The following is a 12,381-nucleotide window of genomic DNA, read 5'->3' on the forward strand; positions in this document are numbered from 1 at the left end:
TCAGTCCAGTAATCTCTGCACACATTTGCTGTGCTTCAGTTTCGCCTTGCTAAAAGTGAATTTTCTGTTGTCCGAAAATCATTGAGGAGCAATATCAACATCATGGAAGTGAGTCAATGAGCCATGTAGACAGGAAAGCAACAAATTTTTGAGCTCAGTGCAGTGGTAACAAAACATGGGATTTGACCACAGTGAATTCACAGGTGGCTGTCAGGGCTTGTATCTTTTAAAACTACCTAAATAGCCTAGTGATGCAGCTGGCCCTATGGAATAGGATAATCTGGCAGGACTCTGTAGTGCCCTGTTGATTTAATGGTGATTACTGTCGAAGAAATGAGGAGCTTTTGTGTGACCACTGAGATTCAGATATCCCTGTGATATGTTTCTCTGTAGTTATTGATGTGTTTAAAGAAATACCAAATACTTCTAAGAGCACGGCCCAAAAGGGCAGAAGAGAAATATGCATGAAATTGAATTTCAGTAACAAAAGGAATAACAGCTAGAAAATTACGTTAAAATCTTTTGACAGAGAGCAGAAGAATCTATGCGAGAAATAGACATAATTTTGCACTATAAATGTTTCTTACTGTTCTTACTAGGATGTCTTCAAAACCATTATCAGTAGCTATTTCATTTTTTCTTAAAATAGTTGTAGTACTGATTTTGTGTTTTCACTTTTGAGACTCAGGTACTGATGCGTTATTTTCAGACTCTTGCTGATGTGACTGACAGTTTAAAGACTTCTACAAATTTTGTAAACAGTGCAAAACAGTGATGCCATTATTAGTACAGTAGTTTGGAAGTCTCAGATGCAGTGGTGAAGAGGCTCACAGTTGATGATACTTGGCAGTTCTTTTCAGCTGTAGGCAACGGTACTCATAATCAGCAGAACCAGTTAGTATAAATGCCTTTCATGGCTTATGATTAGCAAGTGAAATTATAACTGAATAGATTACTACCTGGCATCTCTAATTGCCCATACTCTTTTTGCCTTGAAAGGTTCTTAATCACCATGTGGAAAAACAATGTACATTCTAATTATATGGATTTTGTCTAAAATGCAACAGGTTTTTTGTATAGATTTTTTTCAAAATAGAATGACATATTTCTTTAAACAAAAAAGGTTATCTTTTTCTTTGAATAGATTTCAAACTTTAATAAATGTAATTTTTCATTGTGAAAAATGTCAACAGAATTGTTTAAACAATCATCACTGTGTTGATCAGTGTTAGCATTCCTTTCCTCTTCAAAGAACCAAGTAGTTGGTCTAGACAGCAGCAAATTGAGGGTGAAATTCTGGTTGTACTGAAGTCAGCAATAATTTTACTATGGATATCAATGGGGTAAGGATTTTAAGAGGGCTTTGTTTGGTTCTGCATACCCATGGTGCTCATTTGTGCATTCTGTGAGCAGCTCCTTTTGAAAACTTCCGTACTTGGAAAGTCGACACACGGACAGCACTGCATGCAGGTAGCCAGCAGAAACACTATGACTGGGAAAGAACTTTCTGGAATGATACCATGATACCAAGATTGATACCTTATGGTGTCTGGTTTGGGTCTGATATTGATTTAAGTCATACTCTGTGTGTTAAAAGTTCTCTGTAACATATATGAGGATCACTGTTGGTAATGCAAGATTTTTTGATTTAAAATACATACAGGAATAACTACATTAGAAATTACCAAGGCTAAATAAATTCCTATCTGTATGAATATTTATATACAGCTTATAAAAATTCCCTGATCTACATCATACATTCATGAACAATCCATTTAGTACGGAATGCATATACTAGCAAAACATAATTGCACTTTGCTAACATATTTCATATGTGCATTTGTAAACATTTTGGGTATTTGTGCCCTAACCATGTTTTTTTAAACTCGTTAGTTTCTGAATTTCTCCTTACACTTTTGATTAGTGAATTTGTGTGGAGACACAGCTGCAGATTACATTTACTTAACCAGCATTCTAATTTTACTGAGGTGGTGGTAGTGTAGTAGAGTTTGCATCTCACTGGCTGTTAGTTCTGGGCCAGGGGAATTGAGTCCTGCTTTTACATTACTATATAATGAATTAACTGTCGTAGGTTTCTTCAATAGTAGAGAAAAGTTTTTCTACCTCTATTGGCCTTACTTCAGGGAAGATACAAATAATTAACTAAACTGGAGTAATTCTTCCCTCTTGGTCCTCTCTGAAAGGTCTACAGGCAACTGTGTTCTTTTAATGAACAATTTTATGAAATTGACTGCAATGTTAGTGACTAAACATTCAAGAAAAACACACAAGCAAATGGTTAGAGTAAATACAAAGTGGTTTAAAGCATCAGATCACAATCTAAATATGAAAAAAGTAAATTGCTGCAATGCAGCCTCGGATCTGTTAGACTTCAGTGGGATCCAATATGATGTAAGATTCTTTTATGCCAGACACTTGCAGAGCAGATTGTAGTTAATTTCTATTAAAGGGTGATTCTTCAGCCCACTGTTTAATTCTCCTGCCCTTCCATGGCAGAGAAAAGGTGCAAACCAGTAGATAGTCAAAATGAGGAGCAATAATTGTCTATCACAACAGAAAGAAAGGTCCATCAGTCCCTTCTAGGTTCTTTGCATGGTTACCTGATCTAATACACTTGTAAAGGCTTTTTTCAGGACAGAATATTTATGATTTCAGAAAATACCTAATTCAAACGGTAAAATAATATTTTTATATTTTCTTTATAAAGAGCATTATTCAGTGATCTTTTTACCTTTGTCTACTATGTTTCAAGGGATTGTGTGTCAAATGCAAGAAGTCTTTGCAGGTCTCTGTCAGTCATGATCTTGAAGGTAAGAAAATGTCCAGACTATGTCCCAGAGCTGTGCAGTGCTTTCAGGAATCCTTAAAGCCGAATTTTGAAAATTACCATACCTTTGGGTTATGGTTTCCTTAAAAGCTTTCACCACTAACACAATTTTTGGTCTGTCCCTATTTGATACTTCCCATATCTTTTATTACGCAAAATACTGGATTCAGTTGAATATACAGAAATAATTGAAAATTATCTTGGAATATAGCATACTACAGTGGAACATCTCTTTGCTATCTTCTTTTGTTGTCTGTGTTCATAACTATGTAATTTAGATATTAATAACATCATTGTCATCCTCAGAAATTAATAGTTTGGAATAGCAGAGCACAATGAGAAATGATAGCCAACACTAAAGGTTAGCAGCAGTTAGTAAAGGAAGCCATATACATCGACTGTCCAGAAAATAAATTAGCGAATTCCACAACAGGTCTGTGATACTTCTGAGAGACTAAAGAATCAGTATTATCTTACCTAATTGCAATGTCTTTGTAAGTCCACATATTTTAAGTTGAAGACAGTAACTTGGCACGTAAATTGTGTGTGTTGTGGTTACTAGTATTTTTCCTGCACTCAGAAATTATTATTATTTTTAAATGTGAAGTCTTTAAAAACTGTGAGGACACAAAAAGATCAGATTTATTTTATGAAAATGTAGTTTATTGAAATCATTTTGCATTTTATGAAGCATTAATCATGTGCAGAATGTCTGTATGGAACATTAATTTGGGGCAGTAAGAATAAGCAGCTGCAGCTCCCTGATATGGTATCTGCAGAATTTGTATTAATTATCTCATAACATAGACTAACCAAAGTAGAAAATTCATTATGTTTAGTTAAATAGTAAGGAAATCAGAATGCTTTTTTTTGTTAATTTCAAGGTATTATCTTCCAAAAATCATTGGCTCTAGAGGTAACAGATGGCTGATAAATATCAGCTTATAGAAAGACAAATATATGCATGAATTTTTTCAGTTTAGAGCCTTTTTTAAAAAAAACCAAACCAGTTCTAACTGTGCTTCCAGGATAGTAAAAAGATGACTGAAATGACTGTCCCATCCTTTAGTTACAGGTTTGGAGGGATTTTTGTCCTTCTGCCAAATTTATTGGGTTTTGCTAGCACATTTATTTTTGCCATATGTTACTCTTCCCATTTGTGACCGATGATACAGAGCTAGAAGTGCTGCTCTATATTGCAGGAATTGTAAGTCGCTTGCATACAAGTCTTAGACATTTAGAGTTAGCCACAAGGGTACTAGCCCTTACTCTGGAGGTGGCAATTTTCAGTCCAAGTAATCAGTTCCTAAGGGCTAAATTAAAAAAAAAAAAAAACCTCTGCAGAATGGCAGGGTACTTGTAGAATGCTGTCACTGAGTAGTTACATGGGCTATAATGTTCCAGCTTACTATAGTAGGTAATGTCTTTGAAGGCAGCATTGAGTTCTGATGGCAGTTCCAGGGTTACTGTATTTTCAGAGGAAGGTTTAAATGCCTGTGCTCAGCATTTCCTGTGCAGCCATGTGATAGTACATGACTGGCAGGTAATGCTGTCAAAGGGCATTGGGTTACATGAGCATCAGCTGTGGACAGCTCCTAATAATCCTGCTCACAGCTGATTCAGAATTGCTGCTCTAACCAGGTTTCTGGATGTCTAGCAATCCTGGACAGATGGCTGCAATCCTCAAGTTACAGCACAGGAAATAGTCTTACACTTTTCAGGGAGAACAGTATGGAGCTACAGAGCAGTTGATAGTAGTTCCTTTCAAAGAGGGGTTGTCTCTCAAACACTGAGGAACCCTCACATGAGTTGTGTGATGGTCACAGGACATGAATGATTGGACACTGTCCTGAGTATCCTGATGTAATTAGACCTACTTTTATCAGAGAGTAAGACTGAACTACTTCTGGAGGTCCCTTTTGACATATTTTATTGACATATTTATTCTCTGAATCAAACAATATCATATTGGGGTTTTTTTGATTTCTATGCTTTTGTAAGTCATATGCAGTGTTTCTAATATGTTGAAAAAGTTTGAATAGCAAGAAATCTTGCTTCAGTACACACTGACTGATCAGTTGCCCATCTCATGTAGAGTAATTACTAGTTGACTCTAGAACATGGTGGATGTGTACCTTGTTCTTCAAGTTTTCTAGATACTCTCTTTATATTTACTTCCTGGTTATTTTATTGTATACATGAATTTGAGTATATTTCTGCCTGATTGAATGAGATTTTTTGTGCTGAGGAAGATATCTGCATAGTGTGCAGCGTGTTTCTTGCTTCTTTTTTTTTTCCTAAATAATTTTTTTGATCTTTCACTTAGCAAAAGCTACTCTTTGATATAACAGTATTGCAGTGTGCTCATTATATCCATGTCCATTTGATACTTACTAAGCTACAGGTAATTTTTTCTGTGTCTGTGTTTACATAAAAAGGAAGCGCTATTAAAATAACTTACTTTCTCTTATGCCAGGAAGCTAAGACTGGTTTAAATATGTTAGGGAATTCAGTACATTATGCTAGTGCTAAAACACCTTCTGCATGTCTTTACAGCTTTCAGTAGCACTATTTTTACTTCATTAATTAACTTGAGTTGAAAGGCACTTAAAGAACTCAGGCTGATACAGCATTTTCAAATATTTTACTTCCAATCTGTAAAGTATATTCAAATGCCAACACAAATCATAACATTTGCTGTATGTGAAAACAGATTGAACAGTTGGTTCCACCTAACATTTAAATAATATTTATCATAAAGTTATATTTGGATTAAGTACCTATAAATTTTCTGATGCCTTCATTTTTTTGCATAGCCATAGCTGTTAATTTTAGAAGACAGTCTCATTGCTTGAAATGACAGCATACTCCAGTAACCTTTGAGCTAGTGACTTCGTATTACCTTGTACTAATTCTCTTAATGGCTACTAAAATTGATTGTAATAGCAGGATTGCCTTGCATTGGCATCATACAAAAACAGAATTACTTCTTGGCAGGTTTCTGAGTGGATTCATGTGATTTAATATGCATTTTTGATTACTGTCTAACCTTCTACAACCTTTACTGTCTGTCTTTCACCATTTCATCTGTCTATCAGGTTAAATAATAGTCTGAATAGATCTGATTACCTCATCTTGACCTATTTTAAATCAGTACAGACAAATTTGCACAATAATTTCACTACTCTGTATCTTTACAAGCTCATCACTGGGATGGAAAGCTCCTAAACATTTTTAGTATGTATCAACTAATTAATACAATTTTTCATCATACAGTATTACCTCAAGCAAACATGTTTCAACGGCAAGTCGCATTTTGGTGAATGGATTTTCAGGTCAATCATCTCTGTTACAGAAGAGGAAGTTGAACATGAATTTGTTATCTCCTTCTGGATTTGCTTGGCCTTAGCCAGCAGTGGCTCTGTCCTGGAGCCAGCTGGTGCCGGCTCTGCTGGACATGGAGGAAGCTTCTGGCAACTTCTCACAGAAGCCACCCCTGTAGCCTCCTGCTACCAAAACCTGGCCATACAAACCAATATACAGCTGTAATGGAAGGAGAAATTAAAGAGGAGCAGAGTGTCCCAAGTTAACAGCTGATTGTTTGTGCTGACCTGTCAGTTGATTGCAAAAGTTGGTACAGGAAGGTGTCACCATAGCAAACATAGAAATCCCACATGTTTGAATTACACTATGTAGTCTTGGATCAGGAAACCATTTTCATCTAGTTGTTGTAATACATTTTTTTAGTACACATACCTATTTATCATTATTTTTTTCCCCAGTTCCCTATAAATTATCTGAAAAGAAATAGTTCTGTTACACAATAGAGAAGCACAAATACAACATTTATAAAAACATCAGTCCATAACATATGCAAATAGATAGATGGATGAATTGTACTTTAATCTTTCATGGATAGAATCAAAGTATCAAGAGGGACTTCAGTAAAGAATAAATAATCCCGCGCTTAGATGCATGCTGGTGTACAGGCATTGATAGTTGTTGACAAAATGATATGTTTCTATCTTATTCCAAAATACAAATAGGTGTTTCATAGTGTTGTTCAATTTAATGAAGTGCTAAAAAAGCTAAGCCACTAAATGTGTTGGATTGCTACACAATAAAGGAAAAGTAAGCAAACTGGAGATTTATTATGAAGAGTGTCACTGTGAAGCTCTGCCAACTTATGTATGAGCTCTTCAGGTTGTAGCTTATTTGGTTACTGGTAGAACTGGAAAGTGACCCAATTTGGAAATGATAGCTATTGAGAATGGCAGTGGAAGGTATTTTGTTACCTGAGCAGGGATACATGTTTTGTCTTTTCTGCTCTTGTCATCTTCCAGACACTGTTATTTCTTTTGTCTTCCCAAACAAATGGGAAGATGGAGTTCTGGGAGCGATATCTACTTGCTTCAAGCATGCCCTTTCTTTGTCTCCTCAGTGAATAAGCCTCTTGACTGCACATCTCTCTCTGATACCTACTTCTGTTGGCTTCTGTACAAACTGCCAGTACTTTACGCACTTCAGCCAGTCTGCTTGTTAATCTACTGCTCTTGGTGCTACAGATGCTCTCTTTGGTCTAGTGTGCTTTTTCTGCCTTTGCTATTTCTGGTCAAAGAATCCATCCTTTCCATCACCAAGTGGCTGTAGAGTTTCCTTTTTGTGCTCACAGGTTTGGCTTGTGAAAACTCCATTCCAAGTATAAACTTCCATCATGTTGTTGAAATACTTTGGGTGGCAATCCTATTTCCTCTTTTCCCTAGCATAGGAAAGCAGGCTGAGTGTTCATGATTATCTGCCTAAATTACACCTCTGACCTCTTCTGGTGGGCCTTGGATTATTATTGCCTTAATGACCATAGAAATGAAAAGACAAAAAATGTCATGGGTGTCAGCCTTATCTGCAGTAAGGTGTGAAAATACCTCTGCTACAACTGGTTTTAGTAGTTTGCAAAGGAAGTTTTCTATTCCTTGGCATCTGTAATTTTATAATTCCTTTGTACAGCAGGTATTTATTTCTCAGGACCTTCAGTGGGTTCTGAAAGCATACCTAAGCAATGCAGTTGAACTAAATAAATTTAAAAAGCTGTGGAACATATATGTTTGTATTATTATGTGGGATTGGGGTTTTGTGGGGGTTGGGGGATTTTTTTTTTTTAGCATAATTTGAAAAGTTCTACTTAGCACCCTGGAGAAAAACCTTAAACAACTCTGCATTTTGTTTTTCAGTGTGCAGTGACCTGGAATTCAGGGAAGTTGCAAACAGATTGAGAGACTGGTTTAAGGCACTTCATGAAAGTGGAATTCAGAATAAGAAGACTAGGATTGTTCAGAGGCCTGAAAGAAGCAGTAAGTGATTTCTGCTTGTCTTATTTGATGTTTTCTTTGATCCTTTTTGGTTCTTTTGTTTTTCCATTGCTAAGACCTGCCTTATTCTCATGTGCTTTAGATAGACGTGTGTACAACACTATAACTTGGGGCTTTTCTGGAGCTGGTTTCCTATTTATGACTTAGTACTAATACAAGATGTTCACTTCAGACTTTCAATATTATTTGGCAGGATAGCTATCATTCACAATGCTTTCATTTGTGAATGCCATCAAACTAAAAGAAATAAAATAAAGGAGCTTAAATTATGTGTGACCCATCTTTGCTAGTTGATGTCAGTGTATGTACTGGTACTGAAAAACAGATGGAAAAGAAGTTTGGAAGTAAAAGGAATTTTTAAGGTTATACTTGAAATTGGAAAAGACTCAGAAGTACTAATGAAATGGAAACAGTAGGGGCATAATTTGTTTTTAACCCCCTCAAATATTTAAATATATTTTTTTGTTGTGGAAAGTAGTTACAATTTAAAATGTAATCATCAAAGGGCTTATTTAGAAGAGCAGTTGAAGTGTGCATTAATAGTTCCAAAAGTAAAGTCCTACTGGGAGGGGAGGGAAATAGGATTTCATAAGCCAGAAAGCTCTAGCTTTTGTTAGTAAGAAGGGCAAGCTATGAATTCTTCCAGAGTATGTTTCACAGAACTTGGCCGCCACTGGCTTCTTACCTTACTTATTTTATGTTTAGCTTTTTAAATATTTGAGAATTTTTTTAGCTTTTGTTTGTTTCAATTTGTAGCATTACTTTTTCCTTTTTTTCAAGAAATCCATTAATTTCACATAATTGACAATGTCATTTCATTGTGTGATTTTTTTCATGCTAAGAAAATGTGAATAATTCTGTAAAACAGAATGAATTAAAGATGATTCTGTCTTATCTAGGAATACTTTTTGTAACATTGAGAAAAATTGTTTCTGAGGTACAATGGTGATGCAGTAGTGCCACTTTTTATTGGTATTGAAAAAAAATGACATTTAAACCTATATATTTCCAATTTACATTCTGGTTGGAGCCCATAACCAGCATGTGATCTACCTCTCATGCTTTAGTGAAAACAATAGAAATACCAATTTTGCAGCCCTTAAGTAAGAATTTACATTTTTTTAGCTATAGAGTATCTAATCATGTAGGTTAGTGCATTGGTCAGTTGAAGGTAAACTACTGAAATATCATGTAGGGTCCCGTTTCTTGCTGAATGCTTACTTTGAAATTTGGGCAATGATAAAGGAGCAACTGCAGAGCTGTTAAGTATTATATCCTGCATAAATAACAAGTCAGTGTTTCAAGAAATTTTATTCCATATAATGCAAGAAAGTCAAGTTCATAATTAATGCTTTGAATACAGTGAGATGTAGTGCAAACATAAAATTCCTCAAAAAGTGAGATTTTTCCATTAGCTTTTTTTCCTTAAACACACAGGTGGTTTTGATAAGACCTGCAATCTCTACTTGAAACAAGCATTTGTACCATGATGTGTATGTGGATATAATACAGTCATATTTGTTATGTCACCAGTTTGTTTGCAAATTTTTACTTAATAATAGCAAGCAAAGACTATATTTAGACTTACGATCCAAGATTTTAATATGTGAGGCTAAAAATGCAAGAATCTTACAGATTTTTGGACACTCAATTTTGGAAGCCTCCAAAGTCATAAAGTTCTCTCTTTTAGCATTGTACAGAATCTGCACATATTGTAGGAGGTACATGAAATTTAAGGCACAATTTAGATTGCATGCTATTCTACCATTTTTTAGAGAGATAGAATCAAGAGTTGATTTGGATGGCTAAGAATAGTTTTTGCAAGTCTCTTTTTCATCAAACGTGTAAAAGATTACAGTCTCTGTTTCCTGCATATTACTGACTTTCAGTTACGTGACAACATCATTCTGTCATAAATGTTTGACTTAGGTTTTCATCATGGTACCAGAATTTGGAATGTTATATTAAGCATTAATTTATTACTGGTTCTAAATTTGTTCGAAGTTTGATGATAGGCTTTGGGATGTTTATTTTCTTTTTACTAAAATAAAACAAATCAAGTTTTACAAAATGTTACATGTGAGGCATTCAGTTTGTCCTAAATGTTCTGAATATTTTTTTCTTTTTCTTTTCAAAAAAGAGGTATTCAACAAATGCCTACATTGTTTCACATTTGAACAGTAACTGTTCAGTGGGTCATGTTTCAGTACTGTGGTCAGTTAGTCAAATTGGATATAGCCAATTGTGAAAAAATATTGGGCTTAGATATTAAACATCCTATTTGTGCAGTGTCAACTTGATTTTATAAATAGCCAATATTTATATGTAATAATTTGTAATAATTTGACAGACTACTGTGGGAAAGGCAGTCCATCTATAGACAGGAAGCAGTTGAGTGCGTGTATGTTCAGTAGTAGGGTTTTTTTCATTTGTATATTTGGGGATGTACAAATTTTTTTTTAAAACTGGTTTCACTAGTGCTGTATGTTTTTCCTGTTGTGTCAATTTCTGTACTTCAAAATTTCTCATTTAAGACAGCAAAATATATACTGCATTTTATGAGAAATGAACATGTCCGTTGTTTAGAGAAGGTATTGTGTCACTATGTCCCTGTAAACACATAAAAAACCATGAAATATGATAACATGGTAATGTCCTTTCTAATACCATTTAAAAATTCTTAAAACTGTTCTTGCAGAGCAAAATTCCCAAGTAATATCCCTTGATGTCTCTTTCCAAAGTCATCAGATGTGCAGGACATCAGACCTGTTGGTATCTAAGTATATCAGGGCATCCAGCCATATTGAAATCTTAGTGTACCAAGTCTGTCCAGTCCCTGTTCTGGAGATGCCTGAAAGCTGCAGCTACAAGTAAAACTTGCAAAGAACTTCTTATCATGTATAATGGCTTTACACTTTGCACATGAGACTTGGTGGTCTGTGCAGAATAACAGCTGCATCAGAAAGTTACCTGAATGCAACTTTCCCTTTCAGAGTCCCATGTAACAGATTCCTGGAGTTGTTCATTATCCTTGGGGAGTTAAAAATCTGTTTTGTCACCCTTCTCCCCTAGACTTTCCTGTATCCTTACCATGAAGTTCCTTCCTCACTGAAAAACCATTCTGCATTCAGAGAAGCAGTTTGTGGCATCCTCTCTGGTTGTCTCTTTGTACTTAGGTTTTTTCATATTCCAATCACTCTGGTAGCGTTTAGTATGGGATATATTAAAAGACTTGAGCACAGTCCTTCTGACCAAGGCTGATGTGGTGAAAGTTTGGGGTTGCTCTAGTTATTAAATTATCCACTTTGTCCCCTACAATCATTAATATACCTAAACAAACCAAACAGTAGGGTTCTGCTAGAGCCATCAATATGCTGCTAAAAAGTTAAAAATGTCAAGTGCCTACATTGCTGTGTTTTTAGAAGAGTAAGATAATTTTGTCTTACTGACACTTTTTTCCAAAACAGAATGTAATTGAGAGTAGGATGTTTCAAAAAATAATAGAGTATTATTTCCAAAATCTCTTTCGGGTCCAGGTGTAGTCAAATGTAGTATATCTAAAAGTATCAATAATATAGATGCTACATATACACTTAAATCATTTCCGCAGGCCATTTATGGCCTAAATAGATGACACAAAGGGGAAAAGCATATTTGACCCCCATACTACTATAATACCCCCATTATTTTTCACTTGTGGGTCAGAATATGCAGAGTTAAAAAATCAAGTGACATTTTATATAACTGCTTAAAGCCTGTTAAAATATTCATTCTATTTCTATATTAACTTTGTGTAATAAAACACAAAATTAATGCATCATATGCAAAGCACAAACAATACCATAGTCCACTATGGGGCTATGTCCTGATTAGTTCTTGAATGATGAGTCATTTGGGTAGATATTTCTGCTAACAGGCAGTCTATTTCTCAAGAATACTTGTGCACCTTCTCGTGTTAGAATCTGAAAAACCCGAGGCCAAATGTAATAAATAGAGAATATTCTTATGGTTTGGAAATAATATCATGATTTGAAGTCTAATACATTAATAATTTTGAAAATAACCTAAAAAATCGAGAATTCTGAAAGAAAATTAATTTTAAGTGGCTTTTCTGGAACTAGTATAGGAAGATATTATTACACAAAAATTAACAAATCTCTATACAAA

The 12,381-nt window shown here is 35.0% G+C and overlaps 1 protein-coding gene across 2 annotated transcripts in view; it reads left to right on the plus strand.

Annotated features, from left to right (window-relative positions):
- Window positions 1-12,381, plus strand: part of SPOCK3 (SPARC (osteonectin), cwcv and kazal like domains proteoglycan 3) — a 158,531-nt gene that overhangs the window by 129,259 nt on the left and 16,891 nt on the right. For both annotated transcript variants that reach the window (XM_030947317.1, XM_030947319.1), the window contains exon 7: window positions 8,077-8,196. In XM_030947317.1, the coding sequence (XP_030803177.1) occupies window positions 8,077-8,196 (120 nt within the window). The remainder of the gene's footprint in view (window positions 1-8,076; window positions 8,197-12,381) is intronic.

This window comes from Camarhynchus parvulus, chromosome 4 (assembly GCF_901933205.1).
Source record: "Camarhynchus parvulus chromosome 4, STF_HiC, whole genome shotgun sequence".
In the NCBI taxonomy this organism is placed as follows: Eukaryota; Metazoa; Chordata; class Aves; order Passeriformes; family Thraupidae; genus Camarhynchus; species Camarhynchus parvulus.